At 38.9% G+C, this 26174-nt stretch overlaps 1 protein-coding gene across 3 annotated transcripts in view; it reads right to left on the bottom strand.

Moving 5' to 3' along the window:
* Positions 1 to 26174, bottom strand: part of ABCB11 (ATP binding cassette subfamily B member 11) — a 103107-nt gene that overhangs the window by 69973 nt on the left and 6960 nt on the right. For 2 of the 3 annotated variants that reach the window (XM_004375544.1, XM_004375545.1), the window contains exons 1-6: positions 20337 to 20412; positions 18793 to 18814; positions 15996 to 16047; positions 14728 to 14966; positions 4002 to 4089; positions 2579 to 2712 (exon numbers count right to left, since the gene is read on the bottom strand). In XM_004375544.1, coding sequence (XP_004375601.1) covers positions 2579 to 2712; positions 4002 to 4089; positions 14728 to 14966; positions 15996 to 16047; positions 18793 to 18814; positions 20337 to 20412 — 611 coding nt within the window. Of the gene's footprint in view, positions 1 to 2578; positions 2713 to 4001; positions 4090 to 14727; positions 14967 to 15995; positions 16048 to 18792; positions 18815 to 20336; positions 20440 to 26174 lie in introns of those variants that run through there. The other variant, XM_004375546.2, reaches the window with a different exon arrangement.

The following is a 26174-nucleotide window of genomic DNA, read 5'->3' as shown; positions in this document are numbered from 1 at the left end:
ACAGAGAAAGCATTCACCTGGAGCTGATGCCCTGAATTTGAACTTGTAGACTACAAGACTGTGCAAGAATAAACTTCTCTTTGCTAAAGCCATCCATTTTTGGTATCTCTGTTATAGCAGCACTAGATGACTAAGACAGAATTTGGTACCGAGAGAGTGGGGTGCTGCTCTAACAGATACCTAAAATGTGGAAGTGGTTTTGAACTGTGAATGGATAGAGGAGAGACAGCAGCAGAGGACCAACAGCAGGAGAGAACCTGCAGCAGCAGAGAACCACCAGCAGCAGAACGAGGAGACCAGAGCAAGACAAGGCTGGAGCCAACCCACGGAGCAAGAGAGCAGAGTGCTTGTGCGCAGGAGGCTTCTTGGCAGAGTGGGGTGCTTCTGGGCACTTATCGGTAGAGCTGCAGAGCTTTGGAACACTTGCCCCAGCAGGGCAGTTGTGGGTGTGAGACCTGAGGGCCAAGAGGCCACAGGAAGCAGAAGCTGAAGAGACAAGGAACACAAGAAGCTGAGCGGCCTCAGTCTCAAAAGAGAGAAGTGAGCAGAGACACACAGGAACTTCATACCACCAAGAAAGCAGTGCCGGGAGCAAAGCACGTCCTTTGGAACTGAGGTTCCTGTGCAGAGAAGCTCCTAGACCAAGGGAAGACTGATGCATCACAGGGACCTTTCTCCAGAGACGACAGAGAGAGAAAGCCTTCCCCTGGAGCTGATGCGCTGAATTTGGACTTGTAGCCTACTGGACTGTGAGAGAATAAACTTCTGTTTGTTAAAGCCATCCACTTGAGGTATTTCTGTTACAGCAGCACTAGATGACTAAGACAGTTACCAAAACCAAATTTGGACAATTCAAATGTCTTGCTGAGAAATCTCAACCTTTTTCTTCTAAATACTCCCAACTCCGTACTCCATTGCCCTCAGGAAACACAAGTGTCTCTCAACTCTAGGAAAAGGTGCTGCACCTTGGGAGATCATCAAACCTCTTCCCTCATAACCAAGTAAGTTTGTCCCTAACCCAGCTTTCCCAACTGGTGTTCACTCAGTGATCATGAAAGCTTTTGGATACCATCTTATTTGTCTCGTTCTTTGTGATAGCTAATACTCTTGTTCTGTCCTGAAAAGCCCTTCTTTCCCTCTTCATATCTACTAAATTCGTCCAGCCTCAAGGTTTTACTCATATAACACGTAGTTTATAAAACCTTGTATAATCCCCCAGGAAGAAGAAATATCTTCTTCCCTGTGTTTCCATAGAAATTTAATTACTCTGTGTGTGTGTGTGTAACTATTACTTTCTGCTTAGAAGCCGTATAGAGTAGTGGTTAAAAGCACAGACTCTGAAGCCACATTCTCTGAATTGGAATACCAGCTCTTTATAGGAAGGTTACTTAACCACTCTGTGCCTCAGTTTCCTTATCCGTAAAATGGACTCTTTCTCAATGGGTAGTAACAAGAATTAAACTAGTTGATCTATGTAAAGCATTTAGAGAGGTATCTAGCATGTACATGTTACCTCTGATTATTTATTTGCTTCCTCTTCTTATCCCTCCTACTAGGCTGTAAGTTCCTTGAGAGCAGGAGTTATGTGGCTTATCTTTACGTTTTGCACAAGGTAAGCACTCCAGATTATTGACTGAATATAATTACACTAAATTCATATTCCTGGGCACATTCTCTTAATCTCTGTCCAGATGGATAAAACAGAGACTTGAGAGCAAGAAAAGGACTTAAGCAATTACCCAGGGATTAAACAATGGTAGTTTGAAAATCAAACCAAATCCACTGCTGTCAAGTCGATTCCGACTCATAGCAACCCAATAAGACAGAGTAGAACTGCCCCATAGGGTTTCCAAGGAGTGGCTGATGCATTGAAATTGCCTACCTTTTGGTTAGCAGCCAAGCTCTCAACCACTGCACCACCAGGGCTCTGGCAAGGTTAATTATTTGTTGAAGATCCTGGTAAGGACCAGAGCAAGTGCTGGAATCTAAAGCTCCCAGTTTTCAAGTCTATTTTTATGTTCACTACTCACTAATTGTCTCTCATGGGACCTCAAAGTTCAACTCAACTGGTTTTAATTACCCAGGGCTCATTTAGAACTTCTGAGGGACTGTTAATGACCCAAACTAGTATTTAGGTGTAAATAAAATTTAAATCCAGTTTTTTAGTTCAACTCTTTCTCAAAGCTATTTTGGATTTTTGTTTCTGTGTGCTGAAATTGCCTCCACAGACAGCAAGATAATTAGTTGCAATTGTATTGTTTTTCCTCGTAGACACATAGATTGTGACATCTCTCGATTTCTCCTTTTAAGGCTGAATAACCCCACTTCTTTTAAGTCTTTCCTATAATACTTCATTTCTAATATTTTAATTAAGAGCCTACAAACCAAATTGAAGTAGCCTGGCTTTCAAGTTATAGTGATCATATTTGATATGCTACTTATAGAAGTCCAATTTAAGATATAAAATATATTAAAAAATAACTGGAAATATGTTTAAAATTGTTATTTAATTGTGAAACAAGGGTTTTATTACGGAAAAATCACATATGCATTAAAATATTGTTCTACTAGTACTTACTCAGAGAATCTTGTATTGAGCTCTCCCACTGAATTGCAGTCAAACCACCCTATTTCCATTCTCATCACTCTCCTAAAGTAAGATTTTCTGATTTTCTGTATCTGACGAGCTGCAGCAATAACCCAAAAGCACATCTGGAAATGGAGCAAGAAATTTTTAGCATTGCAATGTCAACAATATTCAGTAATTCCTTCTTTGCTTTTCAAACGAAAATAATTTCAAAATAACAGTTGAGAAAAGGAGAGAAAGAATTCACAATATGCCTCTTCTTGGGAACAAAGGCACTAGCTCTGGGCTAGCTCTCAGATCAGCTGTGGGCATGGAAGCAGGAAGACTTGGATTCAAATCTAGCTATGACACTCAAGCAACCCCATGACTTTTAGACTTAAGCTTCACTTTCTTGTGCAATGTAAGGCTCAGAGTGCCAAACTTATTACTGCTTTTAAATCATTATTTTGCTAAGTGAATTTTTCCCCTGAGAGGCCTCCCTGCAAGTATTCAGATATGCTTTTCAGGTTGTTGGTCAATGATTTTCAGAGAAAATAAAGCAAACATTGTAACATAAGCAGGCAATCTGTTGGCAGATAGCCCCCAACCAAAGCAAAGCAAACCAGTCATCATAACTTCCCATGAAAGGATGGGGAAAATTCATTTCTCTTTAACAACTAACACTATCTTGCTGGAATTCTTGAATGAATGGTAGAGAATTCTTTTTTTCCTACAGAAGAAAGCAAAAGATGAAATATTTTTCTTCCCTTAAAAAGGGTTGAGTGACTCCCAGGCACTTCCATAGGTTAAATCTAGAATACAGAACTTGGATTGCAATGCTGCTTGGTGAGACATTTAAGAATGAAAGAGAAAAAGGAAGTAAATTTTGCTTTCCTCTACTTTACCATCTCCACCTTCCTCCAGACTGCTCACCTTCCTTCCACACTCACACCTCAACTGTCCATTACTGAGGTTAGAAGAGAGGATGGAGTAGGGAAAGACAAGGGAGGACACAAAATTAAAACTAAGAGTCTGTTCTCTATTTCTCTAGACAACTGCTTGTATCCTCTTTCCTGCCTGAAGAGAAAGAAATCTATTCATTCAATGAAATCCCTCCCCTACTCCCCCCCCCAAAAAAAAAAGTTGCTATTGAGTTGATTCTGACTTATGGCAACTCCATGTGCGTCAGAGTAGAACTGTGCTCCATAGGGTTTTCAATGGTTGATTTTGTGGAAGTAGATTGCCAGGACTTTCTTCTGAGGCACCTCTGAGTGGACTCAAACTGCCAACTTTGTGGTTAGCTGCCAAAAGCACATTAACATTTTATGCCCCTGAACTAGACCTATAGTACTTTGGGCTTCTCAGAAGCTTGATTTCATTGCAATGTTTTTGAGCACAGATATCAGTCTGTAAATAAAGTGGAGAAGATACTAACATGAATGTATCCTGCGATAAATGCTCCAATACCAATTCCAGCATAGTAAATGGAAAATGTGATCATTTCACTTTCAATGTTCACCAACCTTCAAAAGAGGGAAAAAATGTTAAGGCTCACAAGTAAGGTTAAGCTACCAAGGATTACATTTGTGGGTACAGAAGGATTTAAAATAAATTTAAATTTTAAAATATCTGTTAAATACGTGCAAGGCATTTTGTCTATGCAGAATTATAATGAATCCAACCAAATCCCTAAATAAACTTAACAGTATCAGTTACAGCAAAAGTGACCACCCCTTCCCTTTTTTTTTTTTTTTACAGGCAAAAATGCTACAGGTCTGCGAAAGAACCAATCAGCAATCATTGGAAGCCAGGGGACCCGAGACAGCAGCCAAGTTCTCTGTCCACTGTGACCCCTTCCACTTATGCTCAATACGTAGTGACAGAGCAATCACAGCTAGGGAAAGGTTTTAAAGAGCCAGATGGGCTGTCTGAAAAAGACACTGGTCGTGAGATGTAGGAGGTTTACTGTCATCTCCGTCAGGATTCTAAGCCAGCTTTTCAACTCCTCCATCTCAGAGTGACACTGTGAAAAATGTGTATGTCACCATTCCATAGGGGGAAAAAAAGCACTTTATTAGCCCTGTCTTTCTGCTGGCTACAGTCCATGAAGTTTCATGCACCAGGACTATTTCTAAGGTTGAAGGCAACACAATTTTGGGTTCTATGAAGAAAGCTCTTTGGCATTTTCCCAGCATAACTGCTATGCAGTAGGGCAGGGTTGAGGCTTGGCAGGAGCAGGGAGGGGAGGAATAAAATATTCTGAAACTGCTTTTAGGAAATAAGGAATTTTACAATTAGACAAATCGACATACTGGATTGATAACAATTCTGACCCTCAGGGACATGATGAAATGATACAGAGTCTATTTCTTTTAAAAATCAGAAATCAGCATCTTTAGCATAGATGCTCTCATCTTATATCGTTTCTGTTCATTATCTTCGTTGAATATATTTATATACAGTATATTTATGTGTTGTCTTGCTAACTAACAAGCTACTTGAGGGCAAGGGCTGTGCTTAAGCTGCTTGGCCACAGTGCCCAATGCCTGGTGTAATACCTTACACATAGTAGGTACTCAATAAATGTTTCTTGATTTTGCTTTCACTTTCAAACTACTAATTAGCAAAGGAAATGTCTGCCTTGCTCAATCCCTCTGACAATATCCAAACCAGCTAAAATGTCTGTGTTCACCACATTCCCAGTCTATCATGATGATCCAGAGAAATCCAGAGAATAAACAAGACCTAAAAAATTATAAACTTACATGTATCCACAATCAGAGGCTGTTATAAAAGCTTAGTGTCACTGTATAATACATATAATGTAGTTTATAAGTGTAACCTTCTAACGTATAAAAAAATGCAGTGTTCTTAGTTTTCTATTTGTGAAGTGAAATTTAGCGGTCCAAAAACAATGAATATTTATCACAACATTTTACTTAGATTTACCTTCTACAGCCACTCTAAGCAGAGGGGAGGAAGTGTTTTTGTCACAAATAATGCAGTTTCCAGTTATGAACAAACATATGTGGCTTAAGAGTGCTGGGCACCAACCAAGCTCAGGGATCTACTAGAGCAAAGTTCAGGGTAGTTATGTTGCTGCAGGATGTTACACATAGGTTATGCATAGTTTATGATTCTTTTCACCCCTGAGGTTACCGTGAGACAAGTGGTTAACTCATTCTGGGAAGAAGTTATTAGAATTTTAGAGGCTACTTGAGAATATTTCTGTGTCTAAGCAACAGGAAAAACCTAACAGAAATCAAATAGGAAGGAAGACAGTAGACCTGGCTTGGTTCCCTTGAGTATGTATCAAATTCTCCATCATCTGCATGGTGGAAAGCTCTTGTGGTTATAAAACCCTGGAAATAATTCTATAAATTGTGAAGGCGATTTGGGCCACAGAATGGACACCGTTTTTTTCTTAACAAAATTGACATATATCTAGTTGAATAAATTAAGATTCCCCTGACTCATTTGTTGACTAGAGAAGAGGGGAGAGAGATAATTAATTAGAGGAAATAGGTAAGAGACATTTTACAAAGATATGAGGATTCTTACTTTGCTTTTTATGAAAACAACAGCATCATGAAATTCTATCACTCAATTTACACATCAAGGTTTTGGATTTACTAAAGCCAAAAGTATTTTATTTTATTTAATTTGTTTATTTTATTTATATTTAAAATGCCTTGGAGGTCTTTATGACAAGGTGCATTGCTTAACAAGAAGTTTTCCTTTCAATAGTTCTTATTGTAGACCCTGTAACACTGATACATTGGAGTGAACATCAGTGTCAACTCTAAACCGAGTGTCACATATCCATGTCACAGTTTCAGAACATTGGAGGCTCTGTATTCCTTCATGCATAGGATATTTACCTATGGAAAAATGACTTATTAAGGGGACAGTTGCTTTATAGAACATCTACATAGTATGGCAGCATACTGTAAGATTGATTCGTTTTTCATTTCAGAGAATCCACAATTTTTCTTCCTCTGAGGAAGCTGTTTTTGTTTGTTTGTAATTAAACTTTTTATTTTTAAGATAATTGTACATTCATGTGCAGTTATAAGAAATAATACAAAGAGATCATGTGTACCCTTTATCCAGTCCCCAGTGGTAACATCTTGCAAAACTACAGGAAATATCTCAACCAGGTTATTGATAGTGATTTGGTCAAGATATAAAACATTTTCATCACCACAAAGATCCTTTATGTTGCCCTTTTATACCCACACCATTTCCATCCTGCTCCCACTCCCTCCTTAACTCTTGGATACCATTACTCTGTTCTCAATTTCTATGATTTTATTATTTTAAGAATATGATATAAATGAAATCATAGAATATGTTACCTTTTGGGATTGGCTTTTTTCACTCAACCTAATTCTCTTGAAATTTGTCAATAATTTGTTCATTTTTCATTGCTGAGTAAGTATTCCATGGTATGGATATAGCACAGTTTTTAAACTACTCACTTAATGAAGGACATCTGGGTTGTTTCCAGTTTTTGTGTATTACAAATAAAGCTGCTATTTGTATACAGATTTTTGTGTACACCTTTTATTACCTTTCATTACCTTTCCTTGCCTTATTGTACAGGATAGCACTTCCAGTATTATGTTGAATAAGAGTGGAGAGAGTGAACATTCTTGCCTTGTTTCCAAATGTTTGGGTTTTTCTTGTTATCTTACTGTTATTGATTTCTAGTTTGATTCCATTGTGGTTGGAGAATATTCTCTGCATGGTTTTAATACTTCTAAAGTTGTTGAGGTTTGTTTTATGGCCCAGGATATGTTCAATCTTGGTATATTCTCCATAGGCACTGAAAAAAAAATATGTATTCTGCTGTTTGGGGTGGAGTATTCCATAAATCTTGATTAAATCCTGTCAGTTGTTTGGTGTTGTTGAGTTCGCCTACATCCTTGCTGATTCTCTGTCTAGTTTTCTATTAGCTATTGAGAGGTATTGAAATCTTTCACTCTAATTGTGAATTGGTCTCGTTCTCCTTTTAGTTCTATCAGTTTTTGCTGTATGTACTTTTAAGCTCTGTTATTTGAAGTTTCTTGCAGATAGCATACAGTTGTTTTTTAATCCATTCTGCCAATCTTTGTCTTTTATTTGATGTATTTAGACCATTTACATTTAATGTAATGATAATATGTTAGAGCTGAAGAGTGTAACTTAATTTTTTGTTTTCTGTTTGTTCTCTCTGTTTTTCATTTCCCTGTTTTCTTTCTCCTGACTTCCTACAGGCTACTTGAACATTTCATAAATTTAATTTTGACTTATCTATAGTGATTTTGAGTGTATCTCTTTGCATAGTATTTTTAGTGGCTGCTGTAAGAATGACATGATATATACATCACTTATCACAGTATATTGGTATTGTCATTTTATCAGCTTGAGCAAACTATAGAATGTTATCTCCCTTTACAGTCTTTTACTCTTTCCCATTAATAATATATTGTCTTAAATATTTCCACATCAGACAGTGTTATAGTAGAACTGCATCAGTGCAGTAATTTTTGCTTCCATCACCAAACATACTTTAGGAAACTCAAGAGAAGGAATGTCTTTTGTATTTGCCCATCTACTTTCTTGCCATGTTCTTCCTTCCTGATCCTCCAAGATTCCTACTTTTATTGTTTCCTTTCTATTTAGAGACCTTACTTTAGCCATTATTTAAGGCCAAGTCAGCTTGTGACAAATTTTCTTTATTTCCTTCACCTAAGAATGTCTTGATTTCCCCTTTCATGAGGACAGTGGTGAATGTCCTGACTCTCCAGTAAGCCTCTTCTGATCCCAACCCAGCAGGTAGAGGGAGGGACACTGTACTACTTGTGGAGGTAGAAGTTCAGACCCCACACATGTTCTCCAGTGACATCACCTGGTGAGTGAAGAGGGAAGGGTTATTAATCAACCTTACTCAACCTTCGCTGGCATGGGTGAGAGTAGGGTCACAGTTTTCTCTGTGATGTTTAGCTGGAGTAGAACAATTATTGTCTAAGAGTTTTCTTTCTTGCTAGGCTGTCCCTTTCCTCATCCTTTATTTAGACAGAACAAAATTTTGTTGGGACTTTTTTGGTCTGTACCTGTTGGTGTTTCTGGGTTGCCATCTTTTCCAGCATCCAGTCTAGGATATATGAGTCATAAAGAAAACCCAGAGAACTCATAAACATGTCATTCCTTGCATCTTGAGATCCCTAACCAGTCTGTCTTCTCTTCTCCACTTTTTAGAGTCTATGTTTGTTTTATATATAGTTTCCTGAAGTTGTAGTTGTACTTAGTGGAAAGAATAGGGAAAAAATATGTCTACTATATCTTCCTAGAGGTGGAAGTCTCTCTTATTAATTTTTTTAATTATCATACTGTAAAATTAACTTATTTTTCTTTTGGTGTACAGTTATGAATTTAACATATGCATAACCCCTGGCAACACTAGTCTGTTCTTCATCACTATAGTTTCCTCTTTTTGACAACATCATATAAGTGGAACAGGAAGCACGTAACTTTTTCAAGACTAGTTCATTTCAATTATTTATTTATTTTTTTACATTTACTAAATTTACTAGGGTAACCTATACTTTATTTAATTGTGACTTCAGTTCTGCCATTAGTTCATGCTTCTTTTTTCTCATAGCAAATTGTCAGCCTACCTGAAAACTTACAAACACAATGGGTTATCACTCTCGTTGAATACAATCATGTTAAATCAGAACCTTGGAAAGCGCATAGCATGGGGTTTTGCCCACAATCCGAATTACTTGTTACATTGATGTATTCCCTGGGTGAAACTAGGTTATTTTATTCCTGAGAACAATGAAATTGAAACTGTTCTTCTGCTGTGGTTTTGCACAAGATCTAGATATGTGTAGTCTATGGTAAAATAGAACAGCAGTTGTTCTGAGATGATCTAGGTGCTTTGTGCCTCAAAGTTCCAAGCTGCTGTACATTAGGAGACATTGAACTACTGCACATCCCACTCAGAGGATGAATTTCTTGATTTCTTTTTGAACTCATGGCGACCTTTTGTATAACAGCAGAAAGAAACACTGCATGGTCTTGTGTTGTCTTCATAATTGTTAGCATGTTTGAGTCCATTGTTGCAGCTATTGTGTCAATCCATTTAACTGAGGTTTTTCCTCATTTTCCATGACCCTTTACTTCACCAAACATAATGTCCTTTTCTAACTATTGGTCTTTCCTGTTGATGTGTCCAAAGTAAGTGAGCCAAAGTCTCGCCATCCTCGCTTCTAACAAGCATTCTGGTTGAATTTTTCTTAATACCGATCTGTTCATTCTTCTGGAAATCCACGATATATTAACTATTTTCCCTCTACCTCTGTCTTATTAACTGTCCCTCTTAAAAAAACTTGTGATTGCATTTAGGGTCCACCGGGATAAACCAGAATAATCTTCCTCATCTGAAGATTCTTATCTTAATCACATCTGCCAAGAACCTTTTTCCATGTAAGGTAACATTGACAGTTTACAGGACTAGGACTTGGATTTCTTTTGAGGCGGGGAGGGCATTATTTAGCCTACCAAACCTATAATCAAAAGCCTTCATATACTGCTGGTGGCAATGTAATATGGTGCAGCCACTTTGGAAAACAGTCTGGTAGTTTCTCAAATGGTTAAACATAGAGTTACCAGAAGATCTAGCAATTCTACTTCTATATATATACCTAAAAGAAGTGAAAACATATGTGCACCCAAAAACTTGTACAAGAATGTTGATAGCAGCATTATTTATAATAGCCAAAAAGTGGAAACAATCCAAATCTCCAACAACTGATGAATGGATAAACAAGATGTGGTTTATCCATACTATACAATACTATTTGGCAATAAAAAGAAATGAAGTACTGATTCATGGCACAACATGGATGAACCTTGAAAACATGCTAAATGAAAGAAGCCGGTCACCAAGGACAATATATTATGATTCCATTTATATGGAATTTCCAGAATAGGCAAATCTATATGACCAGAAGTTAGATTTATGACTGCCTAGGGAGATGGGAGGAGGATGGAGAACTGGGGCATGATGGCTAAGGAGTGTGGGGTTTCTTTTTTGTCTTTGTTGAGAATATACACAGCAAAATATACACCAGTTCAACACTTTCTACACGTACAATTCAGTGACATTGATTACATTCTTCAAGTTGTGCGACCATTCTCACTCTCCTTTTCTGAGTTGTTCTTCCCCCATTAACATAAACTCACTGCCCCCTAAGTTTCCTGTCTAATCTTTCAAGTTGCTGTTATCAGTTTGATCCCATACAGATAGATCTTGAAAAAACACAATGCTAAAGGCAGACATTCTTTAGTAGTTAAGCTAAACTATTTTTGGTTTTAAGAAGATTCAGGAGATATTATTTGTTTAAGGTTAAAGATGATCTCAGGGCAAGAATTTCGGGGGTTCTCAAGGTTTCTTTCTGTGGTAAGGAAAATACTCTAAAATTAATTGTGGTGAGGGATATACAACTCTGAATATACTAAGAGCCATTGAATTGTACACTTTAAATAGGTGAATTGTATGGTATGTGAATTATATTTCAAAAAAAGTTGTTTAAAAAAGTGCATGAATTTAAAGGAGCCAAGGTGATGCAACGGTTTAGTGCTCAGCTGCTAACTGAAAAGTTGGCAGTTAGAACCCACCCAGCGGCTGTATGGGAGAAAAGACCTGGCACTCTATTCCCATAAAGATTACATCCTAGGAAACCCTATGGGGCAGTTCTACTCTGTCACTTTGGGTAGCTATGAGTCGAAAATTGACTCAACAGGATCAAACATCAACAACAACATGGGTTTAAAGACTCTAATTTCAAAATATTATCTGAATAGATGAATGCATAAACTAAATGTACATTGTTAAGAAAATAGACTAAATCCAATAGAAAGTATAGCCTCAGATTTTCACACTGATGCATCTGTATGTGGGCCAGGTAAGGACACAAGCTTCTAAATGGCTGTGGTAGCCAGTCTCCAAGTAGTCCCCAATGTTTCTTGTCTCCTGGCATTCATATTCTTGTGTAGCCCTTCCCAAATTGTGCCATGGTTGGTCTGTGTGAGCAATAGAATATGACAGAAATTATAGTACTTCACCCCCACAATTAAGTTATAAAACGTTTTGTGGCTTCCCTTTGAGTTTTTATACTTCCAATGGATAAAAGAAAATTTTAAAAAGTAAATTGCATTGTAGTATTTAGACTTCCCATTCTTTCATCCTTTTACCTTATTATTTGGCTATTTGGAGCAGAAATTCCAATAAGCTAATCAGGAGGCCTGGTGTTATGTAATCCTTATAACTGTTATTCACTGAGAGCCATTTAGAAAGCTTTGCCTAGAAATTCCATTCAATGGGCTATAATGATACATGGAAGACAATATAATAAAAGAGTAAAACCAGCTTCTATCATTACCATGCATGCTTATGCTGCTAAAATTATTGGGTTATCTTGTGTATTCTGAGACTAATACACCTATTATAATAGGTAGTGATATTGTATCTTTCATGATATACTTTCCCCAAGTAAGAAATTTGTGAAAGAGTTGGCTAACTTTGGAGGTATATTAACTACTTACATGTCCTCTCCCTTCTCCTCTGCCCCACCCAAGTCTACTTTCACAGTAACCTTACTACATAAAAGCTAAACAAGTGTTATTCAGAAGTACAACAAACAGTATTCACGTCAGTGACCATAATAACTCAAAATTATAGTATTTAAATTGTCAAAGGAGTTCCTGGTAAAGGAATGGCATAAGAAAGGTAAGGCTTACACAGTTTCAGATATTCATCAAAAATTAGTAAAAAAATGGACAAATGTTCATGTTACACGTTTGAATTTAGCCAAAGTCAATGGACTCTTAAAAGCACCTAGTTTGCACAGTTTGCTTACCGTCAGGTAAATGACCCAGAAAGAATGAATAGAGTGTGAATTGTTGTTGTTGTTAGCTGCCCTTGAGTCAGTCCCAACTCATGGTGACCTTACGCACAATGAGATTGGCCCATCTTAGTGTGGAAGCTCCGCTGCAACTTGTTCAGCATCATAGAACACACAAGCCTCCACTGACAGACAGGTGGTGGCCGCACATGAGGTGCATTGGCAGGAATCAAACCTGGGTCTCCCATATGAAAGGCGAAAATTCTAGCACTGAACTACCACTGCCCTTGAGTAATGAGTAACCACAGTGAATTTTCTTCCTTTTGGATGCCGTGACTCAAACATTAAAGGCAGATTCATTCTTTAACTCATCTAAAAAAATATTTAAGAGTACCTTGGAGCCCTAGTGGCACAATGGTTAAGAGCTTGGCTGCTAACCAAAATGTTGGCAGTTTGAATCCACCAGCCGCTCCTTGGAAACCGTATGGGGCAGTTCTCCTCTGTCCTATAGGGTCGCCATGAGTCGGAATCTACTCGACTGCAACGGAGTTTTATGGGTATCATGAGTGTATATACCTCAAATTTTGGCTCCTGTAACATTTATTTCCAAATTTTTAGCCATAACAGGATATACTCACAGGATTTCTCATTGAAAAATTTATTTTCATGAGTGTTATTAATGGCTTGGGTTAAATTACGTTATACATAAGCCTGATTGCATTTTTTCCCTAAGTGGGGAGTGATTAACTTTATATTTTAGGTCATACTAGTCTGTAAATAGCAGTTCATTTCTGTCTTCCAACATAAATGAAGGACTTAAAGACTGTTCTATGAGCCTTTCAGATGAAAAGATACTTCCAAATTTAGAAAAGAAATAGATGTATTCAGGCATTAAGAAATTTATTTCTAATAAGTAGGCTTGTTAAGTTTTAAAAGATATTTCTGCACTTTGTGTGTTATCCTGCACTTTTCCTTCAAACACTTACCAGTTTGTAACTACATATTTATTTGAATGATCATTGATTTATTGATAATTTCATCAGCTATATCGAAGGTCCTCCAGGATAAGGACTACACTCTGAAGCAAACCACTGGATCCTTGATGTTTACACAAGTTCCTGGTACATAGTTGGTGTTGAACAGATTTTGGTTGAGTGAATGAATGACCCTAAGAGTAGATATTATGGAAGAGCGTCAGTGATTCGGAAAGACTTATTCATAGTCTGGAATCAAGCCTCTAGCAAATTTCAAAAATGAAGGTAAAAATATAAATTCATTTGGGAGAGCCATTCCAAGTGTCTTCCTAGTCAAGATGCGCCCTTGGTTCTCAAGCCTGAGTATGTGAGTTAATACGTGCAAATGAGCTTGTTTTGCCCCTAACGCAGGTTACAAAGTCCACGCTATGACAGTGAGTCAGCCCTACCTACACTACAGACTCACCAATTACAGGGCAGCCTTTCAGACTTATCTCAAAGAGAATAGTGGCACAGAGAGTGTGTCCATCTAAGTCTGGCTATTTCTGCATGGCTGCACTGCTCTCCCATGGAAACTCAACTACTGACCAAGGCCTTACTCCAAGTAATGTTGTTGTTTTTGTTGTGTACCATCAAGTTGATTCCGACTCATAGTAACCCTATAGGACAGTGTAGAACTGCCCCATAGGGTTTCCTAAGCTGTAATCTTTACAGAAGCAGATTTCCAGGTCCTTTCTCCCACTGAGCAGTTGGTAGGTTCCAAGCACTGACCTTTCAGTTAGCAGCTGAGCACTTAACATTGTGCCACTAGGGCTCCTTCCCAAGTCATGTAGCATGCTTATGAAATTACCATTATAGAGAGAAGGTTCTGGATCAAGTGGATCATCGGCCACATCCAGAGAAGCTAAGGGCAAAAGGAGTTAGCAAAAAGGAGAAGGAGAAGAAAGGAATTCATGGATATCATGAGACATGGCAAAGGCCAAAGTAAAATTCATGGGTCATTTCCTTAGTGGGGTAAATCACTGGTAGTGTGAAGCTCAAGTCTCTATTCAACAAAGTGATTTAACTGAAATGATGTATTTAATGGATAACTTGTGATCCTATTATTAAGACTAGAAAACCCAGTAGGAGGGAAAGAGCCTCAGAGAAGAGTAATTTGTAGAAATACAGACAAATTTATGTTTCTGTTTGTTCTGTGTTAAATACCACTCCAACTCAACCAATAAAGTCCCCTTTATACATTTTCAATGACATTTTAAGATATGAGCAAAAATAAAAAATAGCAGCTTACCCACAACTCGTTCCATTTGTCACATACTGGTTGAGGGAGCTGTTGATCCATACTATGGTGTTATTTACACATTCTTTCCCAGGGGTCTTGAGTTCTTGTATTTCAATGTCATAGTCAATAAAAACATCTATCATTGTGCCAAAAACAAGTAGCAGGACGGGCTGGGCCATTCCATGGAGAAATGCAAATAAACTTCCCACAAACATCAGCCAAATGTCAGTCGATGAACAAAACCGAAACTTGAAAAACAAAAAGTTCAAAGATCATCTATGGGTAAAAAGCAGTAGAGGTAGGAGAACAATTTGATTTTAGTTACTAGAGTCTGATAAATAGTACCCAACATCAAATTTTATGGGAATCATCTTGACTGAACAGTAGAGTTCACAGTAATTAGATCAAAATTAACTGTATATCAATTATTATTTAAAACTTTAGATTCCTACATTATTAAAAATCAGTTGCCACTAGAGTTGATTCCAACTCATGGTGACCCCATGCATATCAGTGTAGAACTGTGCTCCATATGCTTTTCAGTGGCTGATTTTCTGGAAGTAGATTGCCAGGGCTTTCTTCCAAGGTGCCTCTTAGTAGACTCAAACCTCCAACCTCTCAGTTAGCAGCCAGGTGCATTAACCATTTGCACCACCCATGAACTCCTTTACATTATTAGTTTATGCTATTTCTTTCTGGTCCCTAAATTTGTTCCCTTTCCCTCGTGAGCGTAATTTAGTTCTTAGCTATTCGTTCACAACTTAAGGGGGAAATAATTCCTGTTGCAATGCTACTGCCAAGAGGATACACTCTGCAGGGAATTCAACAACAGCATAAATCGGGCTCACAGAACTGACATTGGCAATGAAGAGTGCCTATTTGTGCCTAAATACCTCTACCCTCTGCAAATTTGGGGAAAATACCTATACTATGAAATTTCTAAACACTTGTCATAAGAATAAATACACATGACATTGTTATTGTTATGATTTTCCTCGTTAAAATGATATTTTGGGGCTTAGTAATTGTTTTCCAGGACACTTTTCTGAATCTACCATGTAGGATTTGCGTGATTAATCAGCAACATAGTTCTAATCATTATTCAGCATGTTATCACATGGGCAAAGATTACAACTGAAAAAAGTAATCACACAGGCTAATATGACTAAATATTTAACACTTCCTTCAGGATCAGAACAAGTCACAGTTGCAAAATCGATGTCATAAATTAAAACCTTCATGGCCTACAGTGCTGCATGCCCAGGGCAGTTTATTACCAACTGAAAGAAGCCAACTTGAACCTTGCGACTTTTCTTCTCATCTTGTGACCTGAGGAGAAAAACAGGGATTTAAGAACGGTCCTGTCCAAAACATGAGTTCTCCCTAGCTGACGATTTTATGAGTCATTCTTTAGTACGGAAGAAAGCTCTCACTGGTTGAAAAATTCTTGCCAAGCCAAAACCAAACCAAACCCACTGCCGTTGAGTTAATTCCAACTCATAGCCACCCTAAAGGACAGGGTCGAACTGCCCCATAGGGTTTCCAAGGCTGTAATCTTTACAGAAGCAGACTACCACATCTTTCTCTTGCAGAGCAGCTGGTGGGTTTGAACTGCTAACCTTTTGGTTTGCAGCGAGCGCTTTAGCCACTATGCCACCAGGGCTCCTCTTGCCAAGCCAAGTATCTAAAGAGAACAAGCTTTTACTCTTCTAGATTAACCTCTTCTAGAGATTATAGTGGCGCAGTAGTTAAGAGCTCAGGTTGCTAACCAAAAGGTGAGCAGTTCGAATCCACCAGACACTGCTTGGAAACCCTATGGGGAAGCTCTTCTCCATCCTGTAAGGGCACTATGAGTCGGAATTGACTCAACGGCAATGGATTTGATTTTTTCTTTTTCTTTTTTTGGTTTGACCTTCTCAACTCCAGGGAGCTCCACTTCACCTAGTCACACACTCTGTGGACCTACCATCACCAGGAACTCTGTTGACACTCTGACTGTCCATGCATCTCATTTTCTCACTTCCTTCCTCGTTCCTCACCTATCTGTCTGCCTCAGTTGAGACCTGCAGATCCTTAAACCCTTCATTTACTTACAGTCCCACCAAGATTTTTCTTCCTTCCTCATTCATTCCATGCCCCACAGCCCAGCATTCAGACCACACTCTCAATCCCTTTCCCTTTTCCATGGAAACTCCATCTCTGCATCCTTCCAGCTGTTTGCCCCTCTAGCAGGGCTGCTAAGCCTGCTGAGAGAACCTCACCACCATGTGAACTGATGCCATAACATGTCATGTCTTTCACTCAATGCTCTGACTTCCCCTTTGAACTCAGAGTAGAATCCTTACTAAAACATCCCAGGCCATCATTGGTCTGGCCCCGTTAGCTCTCTGATTTCATCTCCAACTGCTCTGCTCCTTGTTCTCACCATTCCACTCACCTGGCCTTTTTGCTGATCTTTGTCTATATCAAATTTGTTCCCACCTCAGGGTTTTTGCACTGCTAGTCCCTTCTCCCAGAATGATCTGTCTTCAGATACCAAGGGCAGCTCCTTCCCCTCCTTCAGATCTTCAAGCAAAAGTCACCTTCTCAATGAAGTTTTCCCAGGCCAAAGTTTAAAATTTCAACACCCCCACCACCATTTCATATCTCTGTTTTCATGTTTACTTTTTCTTCTTGGAAGAAAGGACTGGCTATCTACTTCTGTAAGATTACAGTCATTGAAAACCCTATGGAATGCAGTCCTCCTTTGAAACATGTGGGATCACCATGAGTCGGAAACAACTCAATCGGCAATGGATTTACCATAACCTATTGCTGTTGAGTTGATTCCAACTCATAGCAACCCTGTAGGACAGAGTAGAACTGCCCCATAGAATTTCCAAGGCTGTAAATCTTTAGAGAAGCCAGCTCTCTTTCTCCGCAGAGCAGCTGGTGGGTTCAAACTACTGACCTTTCAGTAGGCAGCTGAGTGCTTAACCACTATGCCACCGGGACTAGTGGGTTTATCATACTATATATTTTATTTGTGTATGGTGTTTATTACGTCTCCCTTACTAAAATGTAAGCCCCTCAAGGGCAAAAATTTTTGCCTGTTTTGTTCTCTTCTATATCCTCAGCACCTATAATAGTGTCTGGCACCTAGTAGGCACTCAATTAACATTTATGAACTGAATGAATGAATGAGTGAGTGAATGTATGATCTCCAGCCTTAGCTCAAACCCTCTACACAGTACTTCTTTAGTCTACAGATCTCCCTCCCCCCCATTTCCCTCAGCAGCTTTGTCAAACTTGCACCATGATCTTCTCATTCTATGTTACTGCATCTACCAGGAATAGATTAGATTCATCTCAAAACAAAAGAACTCATTCAGCTTCCTGCTCATCCTCTCACTTCCTGCTCATCCTCTCATTGCCATTCATCTGCATCCACACGCATTCTCATCTCCTTCCCACCCAGGCCCAGGCTGACCCTACCACACCTAATCCAAAGGTAACTTCACTCAACCTACCTCCTCCCCTTTCATGAATTATTCACAATTTCTTAAATTACTTCAACCCCTCCCTTCCCACCACCTCCGTTTCCAGAATTCACCTGGTGCCTCCCTTCTGTCTTCTAAAGTAGATCCCATTTAATCCTGCTTTCATACCTAAGTGTAACAAACTGACATTTGTTTGTTTTATATCAGAATTCAAACTCTTAAACAAAAGAGAAATATCTAATAATTTAATTTTAAGTTTCTACTATTTGCCTGGGGGGTTCTGGGGCCTCCCCTGTTTCCATGAAATCATACTTGTAGTCCACTTTCCTTCTGTTCTAATAGGGCAGGAATTCTGTTGTGTTCCTGGATGCCCAGGGGAAATTTGGAGCTAATGAGGAAGGGATATTCCAAAAGGTTTTTGAAATCTAATTATAGTCATGCATTAAAGAAGAAAAGAGTGGATTATATGGGATTTTATTTACTATTTTATAGGATGTGCAATGTGTATGAAAATATTGTCCTTGTTCTTTTTTTAGAATATTATTCAGTTATTTCTAGAAAAGATGCTGCATTGTTGAAACACTCAATCACTTACCTTGATTTCTTATCATCGTTATCTGTCAGAATAGAAACAATGCATAAAGTAGTTAATAATAATAATAAAATGCAACATAATAATTAGTAGTATTGCTTTTGAAAAACAGTCCTATAAAATATTTTTGTACATGAAACATTGCAAAATGATTATTTGCTCTTTCTCTTTTCTTGGTGTTTCTCTCTCTCTGCGCATATTATAGAAGAAGATATGCTTTAACATTCAGGACTGCTGCCTCAGCTACATTTCTGGACTTTGCCCCAGGACATGAAATATTTGTACCTTCTGAATATTGGAGACCAATATTTCCAATTTAGCTAAAGAAACTTGATTTTTTTCAACTATAAAATAATACAAATATTTATTGTTTTGTTCTTTAGAAACATCACTATTTATCTACTTATAATATAGACCACAAATTAATTAACTAGGCAAAAAGATCTTATTGACACTTCCATACCAGTAGAAGCCATAGAATTCAGCCACATATTATTATCCCCAATGTAGGGCAGAGCAAATGCAGAGGTAGGAGATGGAAGTAGGGGTTCTGGGTCATGGGTATAAGGAAGTGACAGGGAAAAGACCTTTAAGGTGTTTACATCATCCATCACCATGGGCAATTCTTCCTGGTTTCCCTGGCATTTTAATTTACCATGTGGCGTAAGAGTAAAGAGGCATTATAGAGCAGATGGAGTCCCTGGTTGGTGCAGTTTACACACTTGGCTGCTAAGAAAAAGATTGGCAATTCAAGTTCACCATGAGCTGCCTTGGAAGAAAGTCCTGGTGATCTACTTCCAAAAAAATCATCCATTGAAAACCCTATGAAGCACAATTCTACTCTGATACACTTGGGGTCATCAGGAGTCAGAATCAACTCAACGACGGCTGACTTTTTATAGTGCAGATAGAGGTTAATATCTTGGGCTTGAGAATCAGACAGACTAGATTAGAATTCTGGCTTCATTATTAGTCATATGACTGTTGCCAAGGTGTTTAACATATCTAAGTCTTGGTTTCTGTTTCATCATTGGTAAAATATAAAATCATTAGGATTAAAAAATAGTAAGAGTTTAGAATCATCTGTACTCACTACAGGCCAAATATTAGTGCCATAGGCCCCTTTCCATGTTATCTTATTCCAGCCAGCAGAGCCTTGGTGCAGTTCCTCTCGGGGAGCTGTGACTCCTAAATGATTGCTCTGTCACTACTGTGATCAATAACCACAACCTTCGGTCGCTATGAGTCGGAATCAACTCCAGGGCATACAACAACAACACGACTAAAGTTAATGCTACTAGCCAGTGCTGGAACAACCCTACTCCACACAGGCAAGAGATGTGCATAGGCTTCAACTCAGTTTTTACTTATCCACCTTTTTGCATTCAGACCTAATACTTTCAGGCATTGCATTACATGGATTCTCGGGAGGACGACACAGTTGTATGTAAGAATCATGTCCATATTGTTGCTTGAAACTTTACTAGCTCATCCTGCTTTTTGCTCTCACTTCTCTTTGTACAAGAGACAGAGAAAAAACCACCTACATGATCCATCTGACTCGAAACCATTATTCTCCTCTCCAAATTTCTTCACACTGCGGAGAATTACTGAGTCAGACATAGTAATTGTAATCTGTAGCCAACCACCCTGTAAAATAAAATAAAAGAATCATTGCAATTATTATCTCTTTTCTGTAATCAAAGTATACAAATGCAAGAACAATTTGGTTCAAGAAATAACCTTCACTAATCAAGCTCAGACAAAAGTAGATTTTTATTTGGTTAATTAGTCCATGAAGGAGCCTAATTATTAGAAAGGATAAATCCAAACCACGGATTATGGTTTTCTCTGGTTGTTGAATGGATGGTTTCTTTTTATTTATTTTTTCTTTCTGCTTCTCTGTGCTTTAATATTTATTTATTTGTTTATTTATTTATTGAATGAAGATAGAAACAATGAGAAGTGCATAGCAACTGGTGACCTTCTTGGGTCAGTGTATTTGAGAATTGGGATCTAACAACACCCAAATACTGGTGAGCAGCCTTCAGTGCTCCATTGTAAATGCAAACCCAAGGTTCAGGACATGGTGAGCCCAGCTGAGACCAAGGGAACTAACAAGAGACATTCTCTGAATAAAATATAAATGTCTGTCACAGAGTTATGGTTAGTCTTATTCACAGTGGAAAAATCAGTCTGTAAAGAGTGGAAGATTAGAATTTCAGCAGAGTTTATGCTTCATTAACTTCCTTTGCTCCAAACAGAGCTACAATAGATAACATGTTAAAAAAAAAAAAAAAGAAGAAGAAGAAGAAGGAAAGGCAGAAAGGATCTACAGCCAGGCTCAAATAAATAAAGGTAAACATCTCCATGAACGGAAATGGAAGAATGCCCTGAGTTAAGCAGAGCACAAAAGCTGCTGGTGTTTGGACCTAGGGGTCTGGAGCCAGAGAGGCAGTGTGAGAGTTCAGCTCCTGAAAGGACAAAAAGTGTCCTGTGTGAAACGGGATTAGAGATCACCTTTCTGTTTGAATCCAGGGGCTAGCTGGGCCTCCTGCACTGAGAGAACCCTGAAAAAAACTAACTCTCATCATTGCCTGGGATTATTTCTTATGGTGAACTGCAGACCCAGGGAGGTTACAGGGAGAGAGAGAAGATATAAAGAGTGAATATAGAGAGAGAGTGAGTATATATATATATACACCTGTTAAAAAATCTGTTGCGGTCGCGTGGATTCCGACTCATAGCGACCCTATAAGACAGAGTAGAACTGCCCCGTAGGGTTTCCAAGGAGAGGCTGGTGGATTCAAACTGCCAACCTTTTGCTTAGCAGCCGTAACTCTTAACCACTCGACCTCTATATATATAGTATAATATAATAGGTGCCTGGACGGTGCAAGAGGTTTGCGATTTGCTGCTAACCTAAAGGTCGGCAGTTTGAATCCACTCAGCCACTCCACAGAAAAAGACCTGGCGAGCTGCTTCCGTAAAGAATGCAGCCAAGAAAACCTTATGGAGCAGTTCTACTCTGTAACACATGGGGATGCCACGAGTTGGAATTGATTTACTGCAATGGGTTTTTTATAGTTTAATATAATATAAAATGAAGGTAGAGTGAAAGGCTTCTAACTCATCTAACTGGAATCCCAGAAAATAGAATGGAAAATGACAGATATGTAATAATTAAAGAGATAATTGCTAAGAATTTTCCAGAAGTAAAGACCTGATTTCTCCAATTAGCAGTAGACTCTAAGAACTGCTCAGAATGAACAAAAATAAATCAAAATTTAAATATATCATACTGAAATAACAAAACATCATGGATATATATATATATATATATCTTAAAAGCTATGAAAGGGAGAAATACATTATCCACATGGAAATAACAGACTAACAGTAGTTTTCTCATCGGCAGTAGAAGCTAGAAGGCAGTGAAATAATGTCTTTAAATGGTAAGGAAAAATAACCTTTAACTTAGAATTTTATACCAAGCCAAAGAATCATTCAACACAACTTCAGACATTCAAAGCCAAGAGTTGACACCCACAGATCTGTACAAAGCAACTATTAGAGGACAGGGCAAGAAGGAAAGAGTGACCAGAAAGGAGTCATGGAAGAGAGAAACAAGAGGGAACACAAAAATTAACAAAATCTATCAGGGCAGTTAATAACATAATGATATTAAAAATAACTTTTTAGATTTAAAAAAGTCAAAACTAAACTCTGTCTAAAATTAGATTATGGTAATGGTTGTACAACCCTAGAAATATACTAAAAAATTGAATTGTACACTTTAAACAGGTGAAGTTTGTGTATGTAGATTATACCTCAACAAAGCTGTTAAAAACAGAAAGATCATTTTACTGAATTTTTAGAAGTCCAGATATATGATTATAAAAGACATATAAAATCATAAGGAACAATTTGAAATTGAGTAATTTTTTAAAAAGACATATCATGCAAATGCTGATTTTTCAAAGCTGTGACAAACAATATTAATGCTAGAAAATATAGAATCTATGCCCAAAGCAGTAATGGAGATAAACAGGGACACTATGTAGTAATGAAAGGTGCAATCCACCAAAAAGACATGATTAAATATATCTAATAATCTAACATAACAGTATAGTCCACAATCGTAATGGAAGGCTTAAACATATCTCTATTAGAAACTGATATACCAAGCAGACAAATAATTAGGATGTACTTCAGGAAAACTGAATAAAAGAAAAACAGGTCAGGGTGAGCTTAGGTCTCTCAGGAGCCGAGATCTTCCCAGGCTGAGGATGCTACTACAATAGGGGCATTCGCTCACTGCTTCTTTTTGCAAATAAAGTTTTATTGGAACACAGCTGTCATGGATTGAATTGTGTCCCCCAAAAATATGTGTCAACTTGGTTAGGCCATGATTCCCAATATCGTGCAGTTGTCCTCCATTTTGTGATCTTCCTGTGTGTTATAAATCATAACCTCTGCCTGTGGTTAAAGAGGATTAGGGTGGGATGTAACACCCTTGCTCAGGTTGAATCCCTGATCTGATGCGAAGGGAGTTTCCCTGGGGTATGGCCTGCACAACCTTTTATCTTACAAGAGATAAAAGGAAAGGGAAGTAAGCAGAGAGTTGGGGACCTCATACCACCAAGAAAGCAGCACCGGGAGCAGAGCGCTTCCTTTGGACTCAGGGTCCTTGTCCCTGAGAAACTCCTCGACAAGGGGAAGATTGAGGACAAGGACCTTCTTCCAGAGCCGACACAGAGAGAAAGCCTTCCCCTGGAGCTGATGCCCTGAATTTAGACTTTTAGCCTACTTTACAGTGAGGAAATAAATTTCTCTTTGTTAGAGCCATCCACTTGTGGTATTTCTATTACAGCAGCACTAGATAACTAAGACAACAGCCATGCACTTCTGTTTATGTATTGTTAATGACTGCTTTCACACAGCAATGGTGGAGTTAAGTAGTTGTAACAGGGACTTATGGCCCCCAAAGCCTAAAATATTTACTCTCTAGCCCTTTACAGAAAAAGTACGCTGACCACTGTACCATCAGGTCAGCTCAAGACAACCTAACACCCAGGGAGAAATCCTCAAGGACCTGATTTACCCAACCTAAAAATCCTACAGAGCACCCGCTGTCCAACCAGACATTTTCACTACCCTCCTGGAGCTTATACTGTGACAGAGAAGACAGGTGATACACCAGTTACAAACTTGGTGACTGTGACTAAACGGGAAGTGTGGGGATCTGGTGGACCTCAAGCAGAGGACCTGCCCTTGTCTCGAGAGAAGGGGAAGCACATTTATCATGAGACCTTGAAGATGAGGGCAAGTTAGCCAAGGGGAAGAGTATTGCAGGCAGAAATGAGCACGTGCAAAGACCCAGATCTGAGAGACAGCACAGCAGGTGCAAGGACCAAAGGGCTGTCCAATGAGTGTGGGGCAAAGTGGATGGGATGACTCTGGACATTTGACTGGTTGATTCCTCAGGGAATCTTAGCATGGAGGTAAACAGGTAATTCTTAGCATGGAGGACTTGGGACTTAATTCTAAGGGCAATGGGACACTAATAAAGGCTTTTAAGTAAGAAAAGCATATGATCAAATTTACATTTTAAAAAACTCCACTCTGATAAGGGAGACTTGGGAATCCACACTCACGGAGACTAGGAAATGGGCTTGGGAAGGACAGAATCCCCCTGACCAAGAAGTGAAGCTCCTTATATCTACCGACACCAGGGGTGTGTGTAACTCATCTAACCCCCAGGCAGGTAGGCCTGAGGTAATGAAAGAAACAGGGCAGTGTGAAGCGCTCTTGTCACTGTAGGAGATGTATCTGGAGTCTGTCAGGGTCCCCAGTTTTGAATTTTCTCTGGGGAGATTTGTTCTGCTTTCAATTTGATTTCTTCCCAAGTACTATTTTTAAAACATCTTTATCTCATCTAGGCTGAATTCAGGAAGAGGTTTTTACATATCCAGGTCGAGGACATAAATGCCCTAGAAGCCACCAGGGAGTGAGGAGGAGGAGGAGACAGGAGCAGGCGTGGGGGCATAGAGGTCAGGAGTAATGGCTGAGCTGTTTCCCCGCTTCCCTGCAACTGTAAATGCTCTGATCATACGAGGGCACCTCCTTGGTATTTCTCTTGTGATGTCTTCCCCTCTGTAAAACCTTTCAAGGCCACCAGCACCACAAACTCCCCCTCACTGAGCTACTCAAAGAGAACCATAGAATTGCTTCTGTTCCTCTTGAATTTAGAAGTCACTTTCTAAGCCCCAAGTTCTGATTTTTTTAAAAAGTCCTTAAAATATCTTCCACTTCTGACATTTAAAGATGTAGGTAGGGCACTTTTGTTATAATCAAACCCAGCAAAATGATTTCTTTCTCCCAAAGATCATTAGAAGAGGAAAGAAATACTAATTTATGCTAAGAAGCAAGAAAAAATAGAAAAATATTAGCTTGCAGATAAGTAGATTGTGGGTTGATGGCATATGAGAGACAAAATGCAGGATACACTGTGCAGGGGCAGAATAAAATGGGGTCCCTTTAGCTAGACTACCATCCTAAAGGTTGGTGGTTCAAACCCACTGGAAACTCTGGTGACCTGCTTCTGTAAAAGATTACAGCCAAGAAAACCCTAGGGAGAAGCTCTACTCTTGTAACACATGGGGTTGTCGTGAGTCGGAGTCAACTCAAAGGCAATGGTTTGTTTTTTGTTGCTGTTATTGTTGTTTTAGCCCCGAGGGCTATGGCTGATGGAGAGGAGAGAGAGACATAGTGACCCTCTATGGACACATGAATATCCTTTCATCACAGAGTCACAGTTGAAGGGGAGGACTAAAGAATTGCTTCTAAAGAGAATAGAATTTTTTGTTTATTTTTTCCCATACAAAAATTTATACATACAATGTTATGTGACTCTAATTGCTCTTCCCATACTGTGACAGCACACTCCTCCCCCCACCCCCATTCCCCATGTCCATTCAACCAGCTCCTAACCCTCTCTGCCCTCCCATCTCACCTCCGGATGGAAGCTGCCCGTTTAGTCTCTTGTATCTACTTGAGCTAAAAAGGGCACTCCTCATGAGAATCGTTTTTTGTCCCACAGTCCAGTCCAATCCCTGTCTCAAGAGTTGGCCTCAGAAATTGCTTTAGTTCTAGGCTGATAGAGAATCCAGGGGCCATGCTTTCCGGGGTTCCTCCAGTCTCATTCAGACCATTAAGTCTAGCCTTCTTACTAGAATTTGAGTTCTGCACCTCACCTTTCTCCTGCTTCATCAGGGACTCTCTGTTGTGTTCCCTGTCAGGGCGGTCACTGGTGGTAGCCAGGCAGCATCTAGTTCTTCTGGTCTCAGGCTGATGAAGTCTCTGGTTTATGTGGCCCTTTCTGT

This window comes from Trichechus manatus, unplaced genomic scaffold (assembly GCF_000243295.1).
Source record: "Trichechus manatus latirostris isolate Lorelei unplaced genomic scaffold, TriManLat1.0 scaffold00037, whole genome shotgun sequence".
In the NCBI taxonomy this organism is placed as follows: domain Eukaryota; kingdom Metazoa; phylum Chordata; class Mammalia; order Sirenia; family Trichechidae; genus Trichechus; species Trichechus manatus.
Note: the sequence above shows the minus strand (reverse complement) of the source record. Positions and strands in the feature narration are given on the sequence as shown.